Raw genomic sequence first — 25,310 nt, forward strand, 5'->3', positions numbered from 1 at the left:
ATAAGAATGTTTCTGTAATGAGAAAATCATCACTCCCTGAACCTATTTCTTATTATGTCAAGTTACCTGAATGTCAATGGTAGACTTAGACACCATACATTAACATAAGGAAATGATGAAACCATTTGCTAGAGTCAAGTAAATCCACAATTCTAATACTACTCTTTCCTTCAGAGCTATTTAGAGGGTTTTTATTTCGGGCGGGGGGTAGTTGTAGATTTTCTTCCCACTTTCTTGATGGTGTCCTTTATTATTTCTTTATTTTTGCAGGCTATTTTTTTATGTTCAGTAGCCGACATATAGTGCATCATTAGCTACATCAAAAACTAATGATGAGCTGCCACTTTTCAACTGATTCTTGGTTTTCCAATTATTAATACTTACCATTCAGAGGGACATTTCTAGCATCTTTTTAGTAGTCAATTGCAAAGCTTAACCGCACAGATCTACTTATCCACGTTAATACAGAATTAAAAGTATGCTCATTTCTAACAGAGGTATGCAAATAAGTTCTTTAGTAAGCCTACAATATGCAAAATTCACAAGCATTGCTACTTTAAGCCCAGCAGTAAAATCTTGAAAAGAGAGCAATTTATAAATTCCAAACTAAGTAAATAAAGTAACAACTGATTCTGTTTAAAAAATTAGAATGTTTTTTTTTTTAAATGCCTTTCTTAGAAAGCTTGTTCAACTAGGTATGTTACGAAGAAAAGCATTACATGGTCAAAGTTTTGGAAGTGCTACACATCATATCCCAAACTTTGTTTGGTTATGGAAACCTTTGTGTCTAACATTTTTCAAGAGAATAATTTGTGAAGGTTTTATAGATTACTAAAATTTATTTCAAATGATATTCTTCATATTATATTAGCTTTAATAGTTCTAAATCAACATTTATGCCTTGAATTATACCATAAATAAATAAAAAAAAATTTGTTACAGGAAAGACATAACTGGATGAGACAATGAGCATATCATATTCCGAAATCCTAGTCTGGGAGTATCCTAGTCAAAGATTATGCTCCATAAACCTAATGACCTTCTTTCTGCATGGTGGCAGAACAGATATTTTCAAATTCATTTCAAAATCAATTGATCAGGATTCAACCTACTTCAGTGATTTATGAGTCAAGAGCCTCCTACCTAATATATGACTGCCAGTCTGGCCTATCTCAAATCCATTCTTCTTCAGAATGCTACCAGTCATCTTCTAAAAGACACACTGATGGTAACACTCCCCTACTTAAAAATCTTTCCATAGCTCCCAAATTTTCTTTCAAAGCAGCAAATTCAAAATTCTTAATGTTGCACTTCTGGTTCCCATCTACTTTTCCAAATTATTCTGCTGCTTTCACACTACCTGTTGTCCCAGTGCTAGCTACAGAAGGTAGTTACTATTCACAGATTGTTGTTTCATGTTTCCTTCCCTCTGGAAGTCTCCTTCCCCTCTTTCTTTTCTCCATTTGTTAGATTACTACTCATCTTTCAACACCCAATCCAAAGACTATTCACATTGGCAATAATACAACATACTTTTCATATATGCATTTAACTGTACATTTCAGAAAAGTCAATACTGTATTTAATTATGGAACAGAATTATGAATATATGAACACTATTGACTTTGATTAGTCTTTTTGTAGTGGATATGCTATAAACTCACTGCTATCTCTCATAGATTTAATTCTTTTAATTCTTAGAGTCAATTCCATAGATGCTTACTAAATACTAAATATGTGCTAGACACAGTCTTGTTCTTAAGACTGAGCTTACAGGGGCACCTGGGTGGCTCAGTGGGTTAAGCCTCTGCCTTCAGCTCGGGTCATGATCCCGGGGTCCTGGGATCGAGCCCCGCATCAGGCTCTCTGCTTGGCGGGGAGCCTACTTCCCCCATACCCCCGGCCTCTCTCTCTCTCTCTGCCTGCCTCTCTGCCTACTTGTGATCTCTGTCTGTCAAATAAATAAAATCTTAAAAAAAAACAAAACAAAACCCTGAGCTTATAGCCTTTACTACAGCTAAATGCAAAAGCAACAGACGTTAAGTGGGATTTTTTCCTCCTGTTCCAAAATTGTGGCTAAGGCCAAAAGCTGAGGATAATTAAGTACCCCTTCTTTTAGCTTAAGAAGCCAAATGTAGTTGGTACCAACTTATTCTCTCAGGATTTAGTGAGAAGTACTAATTTACTGAACCAGCTCCCATCATAACAATGATCATAACACTTTCCCCTCAATGTGAATACAATGTGAATCTAAAAAGGTTAAAAAGAAAGAGGAGGTTACTGGACTTTAAGGGGAACAAAGAGTTTATGAAATCCTATGAAAATAGGATATTCCCTATTGTCATTCCTGAATCCAGAGGGTGAGAATCAAAGTTTGAGATTATCTAAAAGAAAGACAGACCCATTTTTCATTTCCTATTTGGTTATCTGTATAGGCAAATGAATTACTGATTTGCCCCTCTTATATATAAGGGAAAAGAGAAATAGGGAGAAAGTATGGTAGGGATGTGTCAGGTAGAGACATAGGCAAGACTATGTCCTGGTTCCTGGGGCCTTGTTCCAAGAGGTATGAAAAATGTAACCTTTCCCCCAATGTGCCTACAGGCCCTACTGGGAGGTAGATTTCATTGTAAAGTCTTGAGGCAAAAAAAAGACATACACATCAGAGTCCCACGGTGTGAATGCCATCAACAGGTTTAGTCCATAGATGTAACCAAATCTTCCAAGGGATTGCCAATGCCTATAAAAATGGGACAGGATTGACCTTGCTTTTAGCAGGGTAAATGGAAGCTACCACTCACCTACATTTAGACTACTGACAATGAGCTAGAACAGCAGTGTTGAACAACCAAGAAAGAGGACCGCCGCCTCAACAGTGGGATAGCACGGAGAATTCTGCCTCCACTATTACTCCTCCTAGTTTCAACACCAGGAATAAAAACAACAAGAAAAGGGGAGGGCAGACGTGTGTGATAAAAAGAGTCCACTCACCCACCCATAAGTTTTCAGCCCCAGATTAAGGTCTATACTGTCCTAGGAAAAACTGGTAAGAGTACTGAATCAACTCTGTGACTCAAGTTATAATACAAAGACAACTAATTCTTAAATACTGGCATGAAACTGGAGTGTTTATACACTGCAGAATAGTGGCAAGAGCTGCAAAGGCGACTGACATCCAATCAGAAAGGGGAGTCAGACATGGTAGAATCGGCAGGCAGTTACTAGGTAAAAAGCAAAACTGGCCAGTGTTTATATCCCAGCAAAATGAGATCCTTAATGAACTGGTTACCAACAGATGGAGAGCCTCTGAAATTAGTTTCCATATATACTGGTGTTCTTAAATCTGGGTATGAGCTCTATTATACTATGAAATATAAGTCTAGAACCAGTCTTATCAATTTTCTCAGTACCATTTGCTATTCTTTCTGAAGAACGGTAAGCAGGTAAGAGCCATACTTCTATGTTTGGGAACTCACCATCAAAGTCACAGATAGGAATGGACAAATAAGCATTACTAACGATGGAGGATGCTACAAGTAGCAATAGGCATTTCAAGTAATAAAGAGAAGGAGACGGATAAGAATCAAGTTCTTGAGCAGAAATTAATTTGATATCTCAATGCTTTCAATGTTCACCTTTTAATGATCCAACCAAAGAAGAAATCCACAAAGTGGCTTATCTGACAAAGAGCAAAAACTAGTATATTGTAAATGGACACTGTTCAACTGCATGATACAGAGGAAGACAAGTGAAGATTCTAAAGAAAGAGTAGGAGAAAAACAAGTGAAGGCTGGTCAGGAAGTGGGACCTAACGGGGGCTGTACATGGAGGGTGGACAAGCATGGATGATAGACAGAGCAGAACAACTCCTAGATGGATGAGAGACAATAATGTAAAGCGGCTGTGACACATTGCAATATTAATACATACCGAGACTGAACTGCGGGTAATGCTCATAAATCTAACTGCAATTAGTACAGGTTTCTGGATTAGGAAGGACATGAAAAGGAAAGCAGAATGTTAGAACGTACATGTCATTGCCCCATTAAAAGAGAAGGTTTAATCTTTCAGAGGACCAAATATATCCATCTTCTGAAGTACCAGTTTAAAAATTGGAAAAAAAAAAAAAAAAAGCACCCTATGTCTAGCTGCTTTGAAAAGTAGCATTAGAGTAAAAGGCCTCTTCCCTTTCTTCTTCTAAATTGGGCCTCATAGAACTGAGCTCCTGAAAATTCAGACTACCAGACAGGGTTTCACTTTTAAATGGGGTCTCTGTTTTCATTTTCTAAGGAAAAGATTTTCAAATAATGTCCTACAATTAACTTCATTTAATACCTTTACTGCCTGAAAAACTCAATGTTTATGCTTGTTTTTAGAGAAGACCCTTCACTAATTTAATCAACTGACATATTTGTTAGGATTTATTCTGTGCCAGGCAGTTTAAGTACTAAACAAAGAAACAGAGTTATTTTAATCTAAGTATAAATCATGATGATATGGATGAAGCATCGCTGGGTCCCTGCAAAAGCATGCACATGATGACAGGGAAGACTGTTCTTCTTGAGAGATTTACTGGGGATCGGACTGGGTCTTCATTACCACAGTTTTGTTTTACAGTTGAGGGGAGGGAATGCAAATGATTAAACTTTAAGGCAGCAGCAGTTTTCCAGTTATCCAGGCCCTAGTGATGGTTGGTCATTAAGAACTGAAGTTGTCTATATATGGGTCACTGGTTACAAAGGAAGATGTTAAATGGGAAAGTGGGCAAATGGAGAAAATAAATGATAATTTCTGCAAGGCTTTCCCCAAAACCTAACAATCTAACAATAAACCCTTAAAAATGTTTATTTGATAACAATCTACTCATAGATGGAATTCCATTTCCTTATGAATCACATTCTTGGATATGATTAAGTTCTTTACATCACAGAAGTACAGGCAGGAACATCAAAGGTGACATGGTTGAGGGTGGGAACAGATGGTGGAAGGAAGTAGAGGAAAAGCCAGGATAAGTTAAATTTTCACAGGAAGGACAGAAAAAGAAAACGGGACAGATTATTAAACCACAACATTTTATCCAAATACTTGATTTTAAAAATTCTACACATTTAACTGCATATATTCTGTACATACAAGGACTAAAAGATCAAACATAAGGCATCCATATTACCTTGGAATAGAGTGGTTTCTTTTTACTGTTCCATGTGAAAAAGATCTGGAGAATAACCTCTCTTTACACCATAAATGCACACTTAAAATCCTCAGGAAGACTCCCACTTTCCCCTGAATTCCACATCTTACATCTTACCATTGATCTACGAATCAGTGACAGCCTGGTCTTTGCCTTATTCTCAGCAAATTCCAGGCTACTGATGTCTTTGAGACGAGCCTTGTATTTATTCATCTGTTCTACAACAATCAGCTCCACACAGCTGGAATAGGAGGAAAAAGAAAAAAACTGTTAAGAGCTGAAGCAAGTCAAATAAAGTATAGCCCTCCCAGACTGCTTTTCAGTTAAATGTGGCAGACGTTTGGAGGATGAAAGAAAAATCAACATTCCTTATTTTATGAGCTCTAATACAAGGTTTATATAATGGTGGTTCACAGCTTTGGCTGCACTTTAGTATCCATCTGAGAAGCAATTATGAGTTGCAACGTCCAGGCTACACCCCAGATCAATTAAATTAGACTCTCTAGGGATAGGACACAAAGACTAGGATTTTTTAAAGCTCCTTTTGCAGCCAAGGTTGAGAACCATTACTCTAAAAGGAAAGCAGAGACCCACAAAAACAGGCTAAATTGAAATACAGAAATACTGAAGTACTAAGGCCAAAGGGATTCAGAGCCAGTTAGACTAAATTATAGGAGGAGACAAAGTATATGTAATTTGGTAAAATGGAATTTGAAAATATTTTTAGAGACTATAAGCATTCCTAAAGAAAAGCTAAATTTAAAAAGACCCTTCAAACCAAATGATGTCCAGCTGAAGAGAATTTAAAGCAATTTTTCATCCTCAGCATAAGAAAACCCAACAGTGCCTAGTAACCTTCTTAAAAACATCTGAACTTATGAAATCATTCACTATGTTTGATATCTGGATAAAGTGGCTACACTGACTCAGAAGTCCCTGGGGTCTTGTGGAGGTAAGAGTAACTGGCCTTACGTGGTAGTCTTACTGATGTCCTGCACGCTTTGCAGTGGGTCAATGGTATCAGGGCATCGAAGAATGCAGGGGGCAAATACAATGGCCAAAGCATTAGCAGACATTCGATTAGTTTCTTCCTGTAGAGCAATCCTAAGGAATTAAAAAAATCACGAAAGTGGGGATTAAAAGAGAAAGCAGTAAGGATGTAGGCAAAGGACATGACAGAAAGAAGATGTACGACATCTGCCGCAGAGTACTGGAAAGATATTCATATCAGCTGAAAGGAGACATTTGTAGACTTTCCCAAAGCTGTTCCTTTGCCTCTGGAAAATGCAATACAGGCCAGCAGAAAAATCCCAAGGAAAATTTCTGACCCACTGCCATACACCTGAGGAACGTATCTGAAGAATCCAGAGTAGAGACTATAAGGCATTCTCAGACAGTCATATCAGATATTCACCTAACATTTATGTAATATTTACCAGAGATTTATCTAATCAAAATAAGGATGGCTCTCTTCCCAACCACTGCAGATATTTATGCTCAGAATAGAGAGATCATCCTGAAGTCTCTTTGGTCAGTTAATTCTCTAAACCCCACCTCCTATGAATTACGTTGTATCAAGACATATACCTCTTTTCCAATTTCTAGTTCAAGAATGAGAACAGGCTAGGCTACACAGTGTCACCATGAGGTTGAAGTTGTGACATGGCTCAAATAGGGCAGAGAAGTCCCTGACCAACAGTCCAACTCAGCTGAGGATTTCTGCTCCAAGGAATTGTAAGCTGTAAGCACTTGTTTGAGGCATTAACTTTACAAACAGGAAAAAGAAGATCTGTCAGTTTTCCAAATGAGGGACTTCTTCACTTACTGGAAAGAATCCAAGAAAAACAATTATACATTCCCTTGCTCCTTGAAATTACCTGACTAGATGAAAGATGAGGCGTTCCAGTGTATTTAGATGAGTTCGGGAGAGCTGGTCAATCACAGAGTATACACCACGGATTGTTTCTTTCCTCTCCTGAAGGCCTAAAAAGATTGACAGCCAGTAAGATTGAATATCCCCTCTCTTACGCTACATCTTCCTCCTGAACAGATTAGGTAGCAGGGAAGCCTGATTCTAATTTTAAAGTTTTAGGAGAGGCAGGTGTACCTGTATGGCAGGAAAAGAGCAGTTCCGTTACCACTAATCTTCCTTTGCTTGAGTTCTATATTCATTAAGCAGTCTCAAGAGTTTTAATCTATATCCCAGTAATCCTTATTACAGCAAAGGGAAAGAGATGTCCTAGTTCTTTTAGATATTTTGTGGCAGACTGATTCCCTAATAATTAATTGCCAGGCAATTTATAAATTGTTCTTATGGGAATTTGGGAAGTCATGCCTCAGGGCCTAAACACTTTGAGGCAGGCCTCCAGCAACATTCTACATATCTGCAGCACTGAAAAACTAAACTCCATCACCTGGTAGGGTTGGCATAAAATAGCAGACTTCTTGCCTAGATTCACAACGTAAGTGAACATAAGCCAGCCCTTTTTAGTTGAAACCTCTTTGTGAGAAGCAATGAAGTGACTTACTCAGAAAACTTTTAGGAGACTGGCATTTTAATGAATCTCTCAAAACTCAGTATTTGACTAGATGAGAATACACCATAAGTTCTGTATTGACGGTCAAAAGCTTACTTTTGAATCTATATGGACTAAACCATTAGAGAATGGCTAAATAATTTATAATAAAGATAGCATTCCTTTCCCAAGTGTAGGCCTTCCCTCGAATCCAGGAGGCCTGTGCTTACCCATAGCTCGAAGAAATTCCTCATAGAGCTCAAAGGTCATGAGTGGATTGGGCAAATCACGAAGCCATTGTTTGAATACACTTGCAATGACATGTATGTTATAGTCATCCAGGTTTACACTCTCAGCATCTATTTAGAGACATAAGTTAAACAAGAAAGCCCAAACATACAAAGAGTTTCAAATAATTCATTTTCAAAACTATCAGCACCAAAAGAAGCCTTTATGTTCTTAATCAAACTAGTATCTTCTATGATATAATTCCATGCTTTGTAACAGCACCTCTAACTGTGGTCAAGGAACAGGTTTTTGTTTTCCAAATCTCTTGTAGACTGACAGGTATGTAAAATAAAATATCACATGCATTCATGTTAAATAACTGTTAAATACCACTATAAATGTTCCTAAAGGCTTGCTTTTAGTTTCTGTACTTACACTGTGGATTGATCTGTGAGCCACGCTTTGAGTAGCAATGTTTTGGACAGCAGCTGGGAAAAAGGCCCAGAAGACATTTTCTAAAAGTAACGCCAATTTTAAGTCATTTTTAAAGGTGAAAGGACAGTAATAAGTGAACATAGGAAATGTAATGAACATACTTTTACTCTCTTACTCTGTTTTCACTTATAAACTCCCCAAGGTTATACAAAAGAAATGATTGGGAGGATATAGGATGAATGATTTTTTACTTGTGCTGAGTACAAGGTGCAAGAGAGACGAGTTGTTGTCAACTGCCTTTAACCTAGAGTAGATGGAATCTCTGGTAGGCAGGATGTCCTGCTTGAGTTTTACCAGGCATTTTGTGTTGTTATTTTCATACTGACTAATCTCTCCCTGGTTTGTTCATTAAAAAACAAAAGAAAACAGGGGTGCCTGGGTGGCTCAGTGGGTTAAAGCCTCTGCCTTCGGCTTAGGTCGTGATCCCAGGGTCCTGGGATTGAGCCCCGCATCCCATTGGGCTCTCTGCTCAGCAGGGAGCCTGTTTCCTCCTCTCTCTCTGCCTGCCTCTTTGCCTACTTGTGATCTCTCTCTGCCAAATAAATAAATAAAATCTTAAAAAACAAACAAACAAGACAAAAAACTATAAGGAAAAAGCACGTGGGTAGCTTTTGGAGACACAGAGACCAACTTTGTATCTAAGCGTGATTCAAAACAATCTATTCCAGGGTGCCGGTGGCTCAATAGGTTAAGCGTCTGCCTTTGGCTCAGGTCATGATCCCAGAGTTCTATTCAGCAGGGAGTCTGCTTCTCTCTCTGCACCTCCCCTGCTCCCTCTTGCTCTCTAGCTCTCAGATAAAGAAATAAAATCTTAAAAAAAAAAAACAAAAAACACAACAACAAAATCTATTCCTTCCCTATAGTAATAAAGAGTAGAAGTTGACAATGACACCAAAGTCCCAACTCCTGCATATACACTCGAGGGCTGAGGCTATAGCTCTACACAGGTAAATGTTCAATCCACTACCTAACAGTTTAAATAACTATGTCATGAATGCAGGAAGGTGAGAACATGCATCAGAAAGACACTTGAAGTCAGAGTAATAAAGGGTAATAGGCAGGAGTTTAGATTATGAATTCAGAACATTTGGGGTTAAATCCCAGCTTCATCACTTATTGGTGGTGAGTCTTCTGGCAAGAAACTCTGTAAGCCTCAGTTTCTTTCTCTGTAAACAGGGATAATAATCCCTAATTCACAGGACTGTTGTGAAGATTAGCATAAAAATATCAGTACATTACATCATCATCAACAGATCATCATTTAATTTCCCTGAAGCTAAAATTTCTCCTTTTTAAATTACAGATACATGATCTTACCAAATTGTTAAGAATTTAAATGAGAGCTATGTCAAGTACCTAATAGTGCCTTGTATAAATGATACACTCAACATATATTTGCCAAATTAACCACACAAAAACAAAGACTTTTAGAAAGCCACAAAATGATTAATAAGCACCACAGAAAAGATGGCATTCTTCCGGATGCAAAAAAATAACATGTAATGAAAACTTGAAAAGCATGACAAGATTTAAATAAAAGCATTTGGTCTTGATTTGAAGAGCGCCATCTTACCTGTATCTAGACCTTGTCGAAGCTCCTTGATTTTATTAGTTGAACCAGACTTTCGATAAATCCCCTCTGTGTACAGTCCATGCATTTCAATGTAGTTTATGAGCTTTTCCACCACTAAAGGAACAGTTCGTTCTTCACTGGTCAAACGGGACAATTCAACCCCGAATTGTCGAGATGACAGCTCTGGATCATACTAAATGGAAGATAAATTTTTGTTTCCAAATACATTCAAACATCTTTAAATGTGTTTAACCAGTTATTTATGAGGAACTACTTTTTATTTCCCTGAAGTTTCATGAGCATCGTTTTAAGAGTTGGAGCTAAAGGGAATTATGGTTAATACTGACAATATATATCAAATCAGAGGTTAGCTTCAATCCTTTCCCATCAGGAATCCACTCAAAATATAATGGGATAGAGAATGAAGGCAGTGGCAACAGGCTACTGTTTCCCTTCCTCTTAAAAAGCTCTTCACGTAAAGTTGGGTTTTGGACAAGGGAGAAAGGGGATAGACTGTGTATGCTAAACATGCTAAACATACTACTAGAAAGTCTGGTTTGATATGAATTAGAACTCTAAGCAATTTCTGATGATTAAGAGGGCTTCAATGTTCATGTAAACTTTAGGGACATTTAACTGAACAACGATATCATAGCTAAAGGCAGAGGCACACAGATTGGCCCATAATTCGTGTTCGAGCCTTTTCTTATTTACTTCAATAGTGTATCTGATATCATACATAACCTTACTAATTACAGCTTATGCAACTGCAAAAGACATCCTGAAGATTATTTGAAGTAATTCACAAAAAAGAAAAACGCCAGGTATTACCTCTGAGACTGAAACCTTTTTTGTAAATCTTTTTTGTCTCTTCCTTCTCCTACATCATTCTCCTTCTCTACACAACACACATTCTCTCTTTTAGTCCTCAATCAGTGCCAAGTTCTTGTGGTCAGTCAGCACACCCTATTTTTTCTTTTCTATTCTATTGCCACCACCCTATTTCAAACTTATATGACCACCCACTTGGACAATTTCCAACAGCTTCTTGGTGAATTTCCCCACATCCATTTTCTCCCCTTTTAATATACTGCATAGTATATATAATCTAGTTTCCTAAAAACTAGTGGTTAACTAGTATATATCAAAATAAGGTGTAAATATTCTTGAGTCTAACATTCAAGATATTGCTTGAATTGATCCTAATCTCCCCTTCCAGTCTTATGTTAGTACATTTGTCATTTATGTGCTACGTAACAGGAAAACAAAATCAAGTAAGAGAAGATAGTCTTCGCCCGAAGACTAGTGTTAAGACTAGTAGTGTTAATGCATGGTGATAAGTAAACAGTAACAACAGATTTATTAGGTAATATGGAACCATGGAAGTAAAACAACTAGATTGGGAAGGACTGGGCTGGGTAACTAGTGATGACTTTGAGAAGACCTGATGCCTGCCCAACCTAACTGTTAGAAAGCAAACAGTACATAAGAAGAAAGGACAAGAACTTTTTGGGCACAGAAAACACAGAACTAAGTTGGGCAAAACAAACTATAAGTAATCTGATATGGCTGAACTAAAAATAAGAAACCACTAGACAGAGAGATTACAAAAGGCTTCAAGTACTAAGGCACAGACTTTGGGTCTTGCCCTGACAGCTAAAGAAAGGCAGCAGGGACTTTCAAGTAGGGAAGACATAAGTTTTATATTATTTTGCAATTTCACCTATATATACTCTGCATTCCAGCGCTTAATTCTTAAGAGAATTAATAGCATATCTACTTTGAAGCATGTTAAGTTATCTTAATATAAAGCAGTATCTCTGAAAAGCTTCTCCAGGTCTGAGGTAGAAGAGAAAGGACACTTAGATATTTAGAGGATGCAAATTAAAGTTTTGTCTTGTCACTATATTAGGTTATTTATATAATTTCGTATTTGGAATAGAATTATCATTTTTCTACCTCACAGCGTTCTTATAAAGATTAAGTAACAGATGAAGACACATAGTACAGTATCTGATATATGGCAAATGCTCAATAAACTGTTAAAGAAATACCGCTCGCTGTAATGATTAAAACAAACTTCAAACTTCTTGCTATTATTGTGACATAAACATTCATACATATACACATACATAATCTATTTATTTAAATGTTATGGCTATCCCCAGAGAATTAGGAATGTCAATTAAGACCTGTGAAAGCAAAAAGAACCCAAAATACTAGAGGGTATTAAAAATTTTTTTAAATCATTTGATTTGAAACCAACTAATTTAAGACAAACGTTAAAAAATTCTATTTCTTAAAATTAAGAGAAATTAATTTCACTATTTTCAACTGAAAAAAAATGTAATTGAGTCTTCTTTGTAAAAACAATATATGTGGGGCGCTTGGGTGGCTCAAGTCAGTTAAGCAGCTGACTTTGGCTCAGGTCATGATCCCAGAGTCCTGGGATCGAGCTCCATGTTGGGCTCCCTGCTCAGTGGAAAGCCTGCTTCTCCCTTTACTCTGCCTGCTGCTCTGCCTACTTGTGCTCTCTCCCTATTTCTCTGTCAAATAAATTAATAAATCTTTAAAAAAAAAAAACACAAAAAAGCCCAACGTATGTTTTTAAAGTTATTTTCTCTCCAAACTACCTTATATATTTTAAATAAAAATTCATTGAAGTATGACATACATACATAAAGGTATACAAACTGTAAGTGTACAGCTTGATAGACTTTGACAAAGTTGATGCACACTTGTTATCAGGACCCAAGTTAGGAAACAGAATACAACCAGCAGTATGAAATTCTCAAAACCATCCCAGCCACTATGTATTTTCACAAATAACCAGCATATGTACTCCTATCAGTAGAAATTAGTTTTACCTACTTCTGAACATTATATTAATGGTATCATATAATATGTATACCATGAGTTACCTTCATCCATTCTTGAACTTTATATAAATAAAATAATACGGTATGTGCTCTTTAGTTTCTGGCTTCAACATCATGTCTGTGAGTAAAAATAGTTAAAGCTCATATAGTATTCCATTATATAAACAGTTGACCCTTGAACAAGGGTTGAACCATACATGTCCAATTATATGTAGATTTTTTTCAGTAAATACAGTATGGGGCACCTGGGTACCTCAAACTGGTTATGCTTCTGCCTTTTGCAGGTCATGATCTCAGGGTCCTGGGATGGAGCCCCACGTCAGGCTCCCTGCTCAGCAGGAGTCTGAGTGTCCCTCTCCTGCTCTTCCCCATCCTACTTGAACTCCCTCCCTCTGAAGTAAATAAACATAAGCTTTAAAAACAAATAAATACAGCCCTGCAAATGTATTTTCTTTCCTTATAATTCTCTTAACATTTTCTTTGCTCTAACTTACTTTATGGTGAGAATACAGTATATAATACATATAACTTACAAAATAGGTGTTAATCAACAACAGTAGGCTATATAAGTAATTAAGTTTTGGGGGAGTCAAAAGTTATAGACAGATTTTCCACTGTGTGGGGCATGTCGTTCAAGAGTCAACCATATACCATAATTTTTTTATACCATAATTAACTTATACATTCTACTGCTGATGGACATTTAGTTTTCTTCTAGTTGGGGGATAGGTTGGTATTGATATGAACGCTCTTTTGTCTTTTGGCACAAACATCTATGTGTATTTGTTGGGTATGTATCTGGGAGTGGTACTCCTGAGTCATCAGAAATCCTTACGTTCAGATTTGATAAGGCCTGCCAAGTAACTTCAAGATTACTTATGCCAACTTATACTCTTGCCAGTAATGTATTAAAGTCCAAGCTGCTCTACAACCTTGTTAGGACCTTTTTCATTTTAGCCGTTCAAGTGGGTATATATCTCACTATAGTTTCAATTTGTATTTCTCTGATGATTAAAACCTTTTCATGTTTATTGGTCTTTTGTCAAGTGCTTGCTTAACCATGTGCTCATTTTTCTACACAGCTAACTACCTTTTTTTATTGATTTTTAGGTGTGTTTTAGATGCTGTAGATCCAAGATGGATGTATGAATTGCAAATGCATTCTCCCACTCTGTGGTAGATTATTTTTTGTTGGTTTGTTTGAATGAGTGAGTTTTGAATTTTATCTAGTGTTTTTCCTCTTTTTAATATTTCTTATTTGTCCAATGTGAATTCTTATCACTTCATGTTTTTTTTCAGGGAGAAAATTTTTCTTATTAATCTTAATTATAGTACAGTTAACATACACTGCTATATTACTTTTAGGTGTACAGTATAGTGATTCAACAATTCTATACATTACTTAATGCTCATCATGGTAAGTGTACACTTAAACTTCTTCACCTGTCTCACCATACCCCAACCAAGCTCCCCTCTGGTAGCCATCAGTTTGTTCTGTATATTTAAGAGTCTGTTTTTTGCTTTGTCTATTTTTTTCTTTCCTTGTTTTGTTTCTGAAATTCTACATCATATGGTACTTGTCTTTTTCTTACTTCAGAGTTAGGATTATACCTTCTAGACCCACCCATTGTTGCTGCAAATGGCAAGATTTCATTTTTTATGGCTGAGTAATATTCCATTGTGTATATATACCACATCTTCTTTATCTGTTCATCCATCAATGGGCACTTGGGTAGCTTCCATAATTTGGCTATTGTAAATAATACTGCAATAAACACAGGGGTGCATATATCTTTTTGAATTAATGTTTTCATATTCATTGGGAATTCAAAGTAGGGGAATTACAGGATCATGTGATAATTTTTAGCTTTTTGAGGAAACACTATACTGTTTTCCAAGGTGGCTGCACCACTTTGCATTCCCACCAACACTGCACAAGGGTTCCTTCTTATCCATATCCTTGGCAACACTCGTTATTTCTTGTGTTTTTTTTTTCAGTTTTAGCCATTCTGATGGGAATGAGGTGATATCTCACGTGCTTTTGATTTGCATTTCCCTAATGGTGAGTGATGTTGAGCATCTTTTCCTATGTCTGATGGCCATCTGCATGTATTGTTTGGAAAAATGCCCTTCATTTTTGTTTTTGTCTGATTGCTGTGACAAGGACTTCCAATATCATGTCAAATACAAGTGGTGAATGTGGACATTCTTGTCTTGTCCCTGACCTTAGAGGAAAAGCTCTCAGTTTTTCCCCATTAAGTATAGGTTAAATGTGGGTTTTTCATATATGGCCTTTATTACACTGAGGTATGTACCCTCTAAACCTACTTTATTGAAGGTTTTTATGATTGTCAAATTTTTTCTGCATCTATTGCAATGATCATATGGTTTTTATACTTTCTTTTACAAATGTGATATATCAAATTGATTTGCAAATACTGAACCACCCCTGTATCCCAGGAATAAGTCCAACTTGATCGTGGTGAATGACTTTTTTAAGGCATTGTTGAATTCACCTTGCTAATATTTTGTTGAGGATGTTTGCATCTATATATACCAGGGATATTCACCTATAGTTCTCTTTTTCTGTACTATCTTTACCTGGTTTTGATATCAGGGTAATGCTGGCCTCACAGAATGAATGTGAAAGCTTTCCTGTTTGTTGTTTAGAATAGTTTAAGAAGAATAGGTATTAATTATTCTTTAGATGTTTAGTATATTTCACCTGTGAGGCTGTCTGGTCCTGGACTTCTTTTTGTTTGTTTTTGATTACTGATCCAATTTCATTGCTAACAATTGGTCTGTTCAAATTTTCTATTTCTTCCTGATTCAGTTTTGGGAGGCTATACATTTCTAGGAATATATTCATTTCTCTAGGTTGCCCAATTTGTTGGCATACAATTTTTCACAATGTTCTCTTATAATCCTTTTTATTTCTATGCTGTCAGTGGTTATTTCTGCCTTTATTTCCAATTTTGTTTGAGTCCTTTTTTACGTTTTATGAGTCTGGTTAAAGGTTTATCAATTTTGTTGATCTTTTCAAGGAACCAGCTCCTGGCTTCATTGATCTATTCTATTGGTGGTTTTTTTTTGTTTGTTTGTTTGTTTTTTAGTTTCTATTCATTTATTTCTGCTCTAATCTTTCTTCCTTTCTTTCTACTAGTTTTGGGTTTTGTTTGTTCTTTTTTAGTTCTTTTAGGTATAAGGGTAGGTTGTTTATCTGACATGTTTCTTGCTTCTTGAAGTAGGCCTATTGCTCTAAACTTCCTTCTCAGAACAATTTTGCTGCATCCTAGAGATTTTGGACTGTTTGGTTTTTCATTTTCATTTATCTCCATGTATTTTTTTAAACTTCTCTTTGATTTCTTGGTTGACCCATTCATCATCTAGTACCAGGCTATTTAACCTCCATGTATTTGTGTTCTTTCCAGATTTTTTCTTGTTGATTGCTAGTTTCATATTATTGTGGTCAGAAAAGATACATAGTAGGACTTCAATCTTTGTGAATTTGTTGAGACTTATTTTGTGGTCTAATATGTGATCTATTCTGCAGAATGTTCCATGTGCACTTTTAGGAATATGTATTCTGCTGTTTTAGGGATAGAATATTCTGAATATATCTTTTACATCCATCTGGTCCAATGTGTCATTCAAAGTCACTGTTTTCTCGTTGATTTTCTGTGTGTATGATCTATCCATTAATGTAATGGGGTATTAAAGTCCCTTACTATTATTGTATTACTATTGATTATGTTTGTTACTAGGTGCTTTATATATTGGGGGTACTCCCATGTTGGGTGCATAAATATTTGCAATTGTTACATCTTCTTGTTGGATTGTTCCCTTTATGATTATATAGTCTTCTTGTCTCTTAACAGTCTTTTTTTAAAATTTTTTAAAAAGTTTTAATTAATTTTTTTAGTAATCTCTACACCCAACATGGGGTTTGAACTCATGACCTGAGATTAGGAGTTGCATGCTTCTCCAACTGAGTCAGCCAGATGCCCCTAACAGTCTGTTTTAAAATCTTTTTTGTCCAATATAAGTATTGCTACCCTCGCTTTCTTTTCACTTCGATTTGCATGGTAAATGCTGTTCTATCCTTCCACTTTCAATCTGCAAGTGACTTTAAGTTGGAAATGAGTCTATTGTAGGGAGCATACACATGGGACTTTGTTGTTGTTGTTGTTGTTGTTTTAATCATTCCAACACTCCATGTTTTTTGATTGGAGCATTTAGTCCACTTGCATTCTAAGTAAATACTGATAGGTAATGTATTTACTGTCATCTTGTTAATTGTTTCATGGTAGCTTTTATAGTTCTTTTCTGTTCCTTTCTTCTCTTGCTCTCCTCTCATGGTTTGCTAGCTTTTTTTTAGTGATATACTTATATTTCTTTTTCTTTACTTTTTGTATATCTGTTACCAGTTTGTAATTTGTGGTTACTATTAAGTTTATATATAACATCTTATGCACTCAGCAGTCTATATTAAGTTGGTGGTCACTGAAATTTGACCTCATTCTTTACTCCTCACCACTCCCCATGTTTTAGGTATATGGTATTACATTTTATATATTTTGTTACTCCCTTGGCTGATTTTTATAGGTACACTTATTTTTACTGCTTTTATGCTTCTTATTTTTCTTACTACTCCTACTTATGGTTGGTCTTTCCTTTCCACTCAGAGTCCCCTTTAACATTTCTTGTAGGGCTAGCATAGTGGTGATAAATTCCTTTAATTAGGGAATTCTTTATCTCTCCTTCTGATTCATAGCCCTGCTGGATACAGTATTCTTTTTTTTTTTTTTTAAGATTTTATTTATTTATTTGACAGACAGAGATCATAAGCAGGCAGAGAGGTAGGCAGAGAGAGGAGGAAGCAGGCTCCCTGCTGAGCAGAGAGCCCGATGTGGGGCTGATCCCAGGACCCTGAGATCATGACCTGGGCCGAAGGCAGAGGCTTAACCCACTGAGCCACCCAGGTGCCCCGCCCGGATAGAGTATTTTTGCTTGCAGGTTTTTCTTTCAGCATTTTCAATATATCATGCCATTCCATTCTGGCCTTCAAAGTTTCTACTGAAAAATCAGCTGTTAACCTTAAGGGGCTTCCCTTATATATATCTGAGATACATACTTAGGGCAGAGATCCTTGCCTCTCCAGCACATATTCTGAGATTAGGAAATAAATCTCCTTCCCATATACTCCAGGAATTTTTCAAAAAACTATGCTGTATCTCAGCAGGACTGTTTGTTATTCTGTCTCTTTAAATGTGAGGGCTCCATCTTCCTGGTCCCCCTAGAGCCAAGCTTAAATATCCAAATACTTGAGGACTGTCTAGTTATCTTTATGTTAATTTAGAGCTTAATTTCATTCTGGTCAAAAACTGTACTCTCAATATTTTCAACTCTCTGAAATTTATAGGGACTTGCTTTTTGACCCAACATATGGTCAATTTTCTCAAATGTCCTACATGCACTTGAAAAGACTGTATTCAGGCAGTTATAAGATTGTAGGATTCAATACACATCAACTAGCTCAAGTTTTTTCATCTTGTTTTTCGCATCATTTACATCCTTACTAAATTTTTTCCATCAGGTACTGAAGCAATAATGTTAAGACTTTCCTAAAATTAGAATTTTCATATCACCCTGATGGGTTCACCATTTTAACACTATGAAACACCTTCATCTGAAGTAATGTTTCTTGCCCTAAAATATACCTTAATCTGAGTACAGCTACACCACCTTTTACTCTTAACCTTTCTGTGTCTTTATATTTAAGTATGTTGCTTGTAAACAGCATATCATTTGAGAATTTTCAGTCGGTTTTAACCTAGTCTTTTAATTGGAAGTATCCTGCCTAATAATATTTAGAGTAATCACCAATATATTTGGACTTATACCTACCAATCTATGTATTTTCTTTACTGACCTAATTCATTTGTTTTCTCATATCTTGTCTTTATTTACATTAATCAAGTTTTTTTTTACTTTTCCATTCTCCCATCTTTATTAGCTTTTAAAGATATATATTTAATTTGTTATTCTATTAGTGGTTACTACAACAAATATCCATAACATATTTAAATTGAATACATTTTTAATACCTTAACCACTTCCCAGATAACCCAGGGACCTTGGAGTAGTTTAACTCCATTTACCCAACTACTTTTTGTGTTGTTGTTGTCAGGTATTTTAATTCTATACACAGTTTGCCCTCAAACAATGTGGGAGTCAAGGGCACCAGTTCCCTGTGCAGTCAAAATCTGTGTGCAACTTCTGAATCCTCAAAAACTTAATTACTAATAGCACATTGCTGACTGGAAACCTTACTTACAAATAGTCAATTTTTTGAACGTTTTTCAATGTTACATGCATTATACGCTGTATTCTCACAATGAAGTAAGCTAAAGAAAATGTTATTAAGGGTGCCTGGGTGGCTCAATGGGTTAAGCCTCTGCCTTTGGCTCAGGTAATGACCTCAGGGTCCTGGGATCAAGCCCCGCATCAGAAGCCTGCTTCCCCCCGCTCTCTCTGCCTGCCTCTCTGCCTACTTGTGACACCTCTCTCTCTCGGTCAAATATATAAATAACATCTTAAAAAAAAAAAAAAAGAAAATGTTATTAAGAAAATCAAAAGGAGGGGTACCTGGGTGGCTCAGTGGGTTAAGCCTCTGCCTTCAGCCCAGGTCATGATCTCAGGGTCCTGGAATGGAGCCCCACATCGGGCTCTCTGCTCAGCAGGGAGCCTGCTTCTGCCTCTTTCTCTCTCTGCCTGCCTCTCTGCCTGCTTGGGATCTCTCTCTCTCTCTCTCTCTGTGTCAAATAAATAAATAAAATCGTAAAAAAAAAAAAAAAAGGAAAATACATTTATAGAACTGTTTTTATAAAAAAAAAAATCCATGTACATGGACCCCATGCAGTTCAAACCTCTGTTGTTCAAGGGTCAACTCTAAATTTTAAGTGCCACAAGACATTATGTTTTTAGTAAATATTTATTTAAATTTACAAATGTTATTTTTTTAAAATTTTTATTTATTTTTTAAAAAGATTTTTATTTATTTATTTGACAGACAGAGATCACAAGTAAGCAGAGAGGCAGGCAGAGAGAGAGGAAGGGAAGCAGCCTCCCTGCTGAGCAGAGAGCCCGAAGTGGGGCTCGACCCCAGGACCCTGGGATCATGACCTGAGCCGAAGGCAGGGGCTCCAACCCACTGAGCCACCCAGGCACCCCTACAAATATTATTTACTCTTTGCATTTCTCTTCACTCTTTTCTACATTTCTGTTTCCGTCCAAGATAATGCCCCTTCTGCCTGGAGTACTTCCTTTAGTATGGCTTTTAGAGCAGGTCAGCTGATGACAAATTTTGCATCTCTGTTTGGAAATGTCTTCACATCATTTTCACTTTTGAAGCTATTGTCACTGGGTACAGAATTCTGAGCTTTATTTTCTTAAAACACTTAAAATATACCAGGCCACTATCTTTTGGCTTCCATCACTTCTGTCAAGAAGTCAGTTGTCAGTCTTTGTCACTGCTCCTTTAGCACTGTTTCTTCCCCCCTTTGACTATTTTTAAGAAGTTTCTTTTTCTTTCATTTGGAGCATTGTTTATCTGGTGTGGCTTTCTTTGTATATAGCCCATTTTAGGTTAAAAATGGTTCATGAACCTATGACTTGATGTGTTGGGCCTTATCTCTTAAAATGCTGCTTTTCCCTCATTGTCCTTCCTTTCTTCTTAAACTTCTATTACACACATTTAAGAACCTTTCATCCTTTCCTGTATGTCATGTTTATTTCTATATTTCCCTATTTTTTTTTTTTTTTGCTCTCTGTGTTGGATATTTCTACTAACTTATCTTTCAGTTTACCAATCTTCTCTTCTCCTATGACCAATATGCTGTTAAGCCCATTTTTTGAACTTATAATTCCAACTGCATTTTTTATTTCTAGAATCTCCATTTGCCTCAGTTTTAAATGTGTATTTTCCATTTTTTGATAAAAAAGACATTTTCTTTTTATCTATTATTTCAACATATTAGTTAAAAATATTTTAAGTACATGTCTGATAATTCAGCAACTGGGTCATCTATGAGTCTATTGATATTGTCTATTTGTTCTTTTCTCGGTCTCATTTCTTAATATCTGAAATTATATATAAACAAATTATAAAGCTTTGGATGATGTTCTCTCTTAGGAGAGGATTCACCCGATCCTCTCTTGGTAGCCAAATTAAGGAATGAATTGTTTTAATCTAATCATGGACTGCCTCAAAGCTAGTTTTCAGGTTTTATAAAGTCCTGCCTATCAATGATTCACTCCCTTTCCTAGAGTACAGATCTTAAGAGGTCTCACTGAGAGTGTAGGGTATTCATTAGGATCCCTGTTTAAAGGTGGATCATTACAACTCCAATTTTTCTTTCCTTGGTAATGTGAAACTACAGAAAAATCTAATCTTTTTTTCCTATTTAGCTTCTTAGCATTTTACCCCATGCAGCTTAAGAATTCAGAAAATGTCTTGAGAGAATGCCCTCTAAATTTCAGGGTTATGTCTGAATCATGATCCCTCAAGTCCTGGCAATCCCAAACTCCAACTTTTGTCTCCATAGCTCTATGAGATTCCTGAAAGTTTTGCTGACTTCTTTAATTCTTGAATGTAGGCCCTCTACCCAGAACCTTGGTTTCTTGTCCTACAGCAATACTGACAAATTCCCACTAGGACAAAAAAACATCTCACAGACATAGATTCACCACTCTGCAATTATCTTCTCTCCTAGATCTATACCCCAAGAGCCCAATCTGCCTGGGCAGCTCTCTGATATGCAGCAACATTTTCTTCAGATGTTCTCAGCATAGATATTAGTCTCTCACAAGCTATTCCAACTTAGCTGGAAGCAAACGTCCCACCTTCATTGTATTTTAAGCCTTGAATAAAATTTCTCGGTGTACCTTGTCATAATTTGTCTACTAATTTGGAACAGATACAAATTCTGTACATGGACTATAAACAACACACACACACATTTATATTATAGTTCAGATTTGCATAACATTGTCACGACTGTCAGTATATGACTAATAAGTTAAAAAATATGATTATTTATCAATATAAGCCTGAAATCTTTCAAAAATCATTGCTTCCTTGAACATAAAGTATTAGAGTACATGTTTAGTATCTTTTAGATCTCTGTCTGTGTATCCAAGTAGAAATATGTAAAAACACCAATGGGCTGGTGGATTTTGCTATTCATGTTAAACTCTTTAGTTACAGCCTACCACTTTCAAAACAATTTCTAGGAAGACTTATGAGTATTTAATGAAGTAGGAAATCTTTAAAAGCAGTGTTTTAATAAACTGTCAGCAGTGAAACCAGTTTAGTAGCTCTCCCAAGTAGTAAAGGTAAATATAGTTCCAGAAAAATCAACTCAATTATACAAAAATATATATATATAATATATATATATATATATACACCAAAACTGTTCATATATATATATATATGCATGCTGGATCATGACATAAACTATTTCTGTAATTTGTGGTCAAAAAAATTTGAAAATCACCACTCTATAAAACCATCAATGAGGACTTGATTTCTTTCACAAGGCAGAAAAGATCAACAGATCTGTTATTTATTACTAATAGGTGATAATTTCTTACCTTTTTAGAGCACTTGGCTGTGGTTTTCAGACAGCATTTCTTATGGCAAGCATATTTGCATACTGAAAAACATGGTAAGAATGCAGCACTTTAGGAAGTCTGTACATGAAAGACAAGAACTTAGAAAGTTTACAACTTTATTTTGGACATAAATTTTTTTTAACATCTGATACTACTGTAATATATACATACTTGGTAGGGCATTAGAATAAAAAAGGACTTAACCCATTTTATTTAGAAGAATGAAGTTGAAAAACATGCCTAAAATTTCTAACTACTGTCTATGAAAAAAATTTGAATCTTTCAAGACTGCCTGCTCCTCCCCCTGCTCCCACTATATTCCTACAGAATACTTTCTTTCTGGCTTGACTTACAAATTAGTCTTTATGCTCCCCTAATGTGCCTGTTCTACAATCTGTTCATGTGCAAGAAATACCTATTAAGAATCATTCCAATGGGTAAGAAAGGCATTACTGCCAAAGACCCTTACTGAAATGAAAACAAGGTACACATTAAAATAGAAGAGCTCTAAGAAACCAGAACATAAACAATATCAGTTGTGACTGGGAAGACAAAATAAAGAAAATGTTCAGAAGAAAAATTATTCCTTGGAGCAGCAGAGAACATGGTGGCTAGGCAGTTGATAGGTGGGAAGCAGCAGTGAAAGGAGAATACTGAAATATATTTGAACTAAGTCATTTTGCTATACCAGCTCTAGCTCGTGGATATCAACACTTTAATATCCTTCTTGAGCTTCTAAAGTATAACTCGGGTTTTCAAGGCTGAAAGGAAGGGCCTTATCATTCTGCTGATGAAATCACCAGTATAATCACAATGAAAGTTAGTTAATTCTATTACCAAATCAAACCAAGCCCACCCAAGTCATAAAAAAACAGATTTTTTACATCTTCAGTTTCAAAACACAGAGAAAGTTATGCCAAACCTACAAGATTCAAACTAACATTGAACAGTCAAGTTAATGGCAAACTACTTCCTATTTGGCTCTCACTATAATTTGTTAGATAAATAATAAAACAAAAAAAGAAACCACTGTTGAATGATAGAACAAGTAAACATATCTAGCAATAGTGGTGATTTCACTATGGTAAACATGACATTCATCCTTGTCCTACTGGGCAAACCCTTCCTAATACTTCATTCATTCAATTCTGGCCCACTAGTAAGGAAAACCTCACAGAATTACTGAAAGCACCAGTGTAGATGTATGGCATAGTAGAAGCTAAAGGTCCTCTGTAAGCCGGAACCAAGGTGACCTAAAAAAAAAGTCTCAACTCACATTCTAGGACTTATACATTCTAATGAAAAGATTACAATAGAAAAAAGTATCCTTTTGGTTATAATTTAATAATTTTTTCATTAATTCATCCACTCATCTACCCAGTAAAAACTTATCAAAACTTCTAATACCAAAACTGTTCTAGGCACTGGTGATAGAGAAGAAACAATTTTTTTTTTTTTAAAGATTTTATTTATTTATTTGACAGAGAGATATCACAGTAGACAGAGGCAGGCAGAGAGAGAGAGAGAGGGAAGCAGGCTCCCTGCTGCGCAGAGAGCCCCATGCGGGACTCGATCCCAGAACCCTGAGATCATGACCTGAGCCGAAGGCAGCGGCTTAACCCACTGAGCCACCCAGGCGCCCGAGAAGAAACAATTATTAAGCTTCCTGACCTTATACAGTATACGTTCTAGTGGACAGACTGACAACAAGAAAACAAACAAATACTTAATATAGTTTTGAGTAGTGATAGTGCTATGAAGACTATTAAGTTGAGTAAGGGGACAGAGAATTAGGGGACCAAATGGCATTTTAGATAGGACAGTAAGGAAAGAGTTCTCTAAGAGGTAACATTTGAGAGGAGACATAGATTAACTAAATAGTAAAACTAATATCTGGGAGAAGGGCATTTCTGATAAAGTAAGCTGCAAGTACAATGAGCAAATACCACCAAAATACCTGATTTGGCTACAGAGAGTAGGTGAAAGAGTATAGTGAGAGGAGGCTAAAGAATCAGGAAGTGTAATTACTCCTTTATGTTAAAAAAGATATGAGCAAACTCAGAAAATAAAAGTGTCAAGTGGTTAAAACAACTCCTCAAAGATCACTCATACTGGCTAATAAATACAGTAACAGTATGGTAAGAGGGTAGGTGTCTTCCCTCAGAGCGGCTCTTCCTCTGGCTTCAGAGAAACTCAAACTGAGTCCTCAGGTTATTAGATGTGGATAAAAAGCTTCTAGAAGAATTGCTTAGCTGTAAGTCCAGAGAGCAGAGACAGGATCCTTCTTAGTCACAAGCTTAAAGTGGGACCCTTGGGAACCTGGGGAAGTCAGTTCAAGTCTCTGGACTTTATTTTGTGCTTCAAAGAATGGATATATGGGGATCTCACAAACTACATGGGTTTGGCCAGATGTGACAAGATTTTATAGCAAAAAGAAGGCTCTTGGTGAAATGTCTGCAATTGCTACAATGAATTCCTTAAAAAAAAAAAAAAATCACTCATACTTACATTTGCAAACAGAGGCTCGGTCCATTATCCATATCAAAGAAGAACAGTATTCACAGTATGTAGGGATGCTATACTGGGTAGCCTTAAAGATGTGACCATTGTGCTCTTCCACCTGAATGAAAAAATATAGCTATTTATGTTAAAGCCAACAGAGTAAATGCTGTCCTTAACGTGGCCAGCCAATGGGAAATTCTTCAATCCCTTGTTAAGTCTTCAATGGACACTTATTCCAGGAATAAACA

General features: G+C 36.3%; 1 protein-coding gene across 12 annotated transcripts in view; it reads right to left on the reverse strand.

Moving 5' to 3' along the window:
* MYO9A (myosin IXA) overlaps nucleotides 1-25,310 on the reverse strand; it is a 305,854-nt gene that overhangs the window by 36,072 nt on the left and 244,472 nt on the right. For 9 of the 12 annotated variants that reach the window (XM_032864954.1, XM_032864953.1, XM_032864959.1 and 6 more), the window contains 8 exons: nucleotides 25,069-25,180; nucleotides 22,540-22,601; nucleotides 10,004-10,196; nucleotides 7,938-8,066; nucleotides 7,069-7,174; nucleotides 6,164-6,295; nucleotides 5,309-5,432; nucleotides 3,931-3,984 (listed from right to left, as the gene is read on the reverse strand). In XM_032864954.1, the coding sequence (XP_032720845.1) occupies nucleotides 3,931-3,984; nucleotides 5,309-5,432; nucleotides 6,164-6,295; nucleotides 7,069-7,174; nucleotides 7,938-8,066; nucleotides 10,004-10,196; nucleotides 22,540-22,601; nucleotides 25,069-25,180 (912 nt within the window). The remainder of the gene's footprint in view (nucleotides 1-3,930; nucleotides 3,985-5,308; nucleotides 5,433-6,163; nucleotides 6,296-7,068; nucleotides 7,175-7,937; nucleotides 8,067-10,003; nucleotides 10,197-22,539; nucleotides 22,602-25,068; nucleotides 25,181-25,310) is intronic. The other 3 variants (XM_032864961.1, XM_032864957.1, XM_032864956.1) reach the window with 1 other exon arrangement.

This window comes from Lontra canadensis, unplaced genomic scaffold (assembly GCF_010015895.1).
Source record: "Lontra canadensis isolate GAN:19392208 unplaced genomic scaffold, GSC_riverotter_1.0 scaffold28, whole genome shotgun sequence".
Classification (NCBI taxonomy): Eukaryota; Metazoa; Chordata; class Mammalia; order Carnivora; family Mustelidae; genus Lontra; species Lontra canadensis.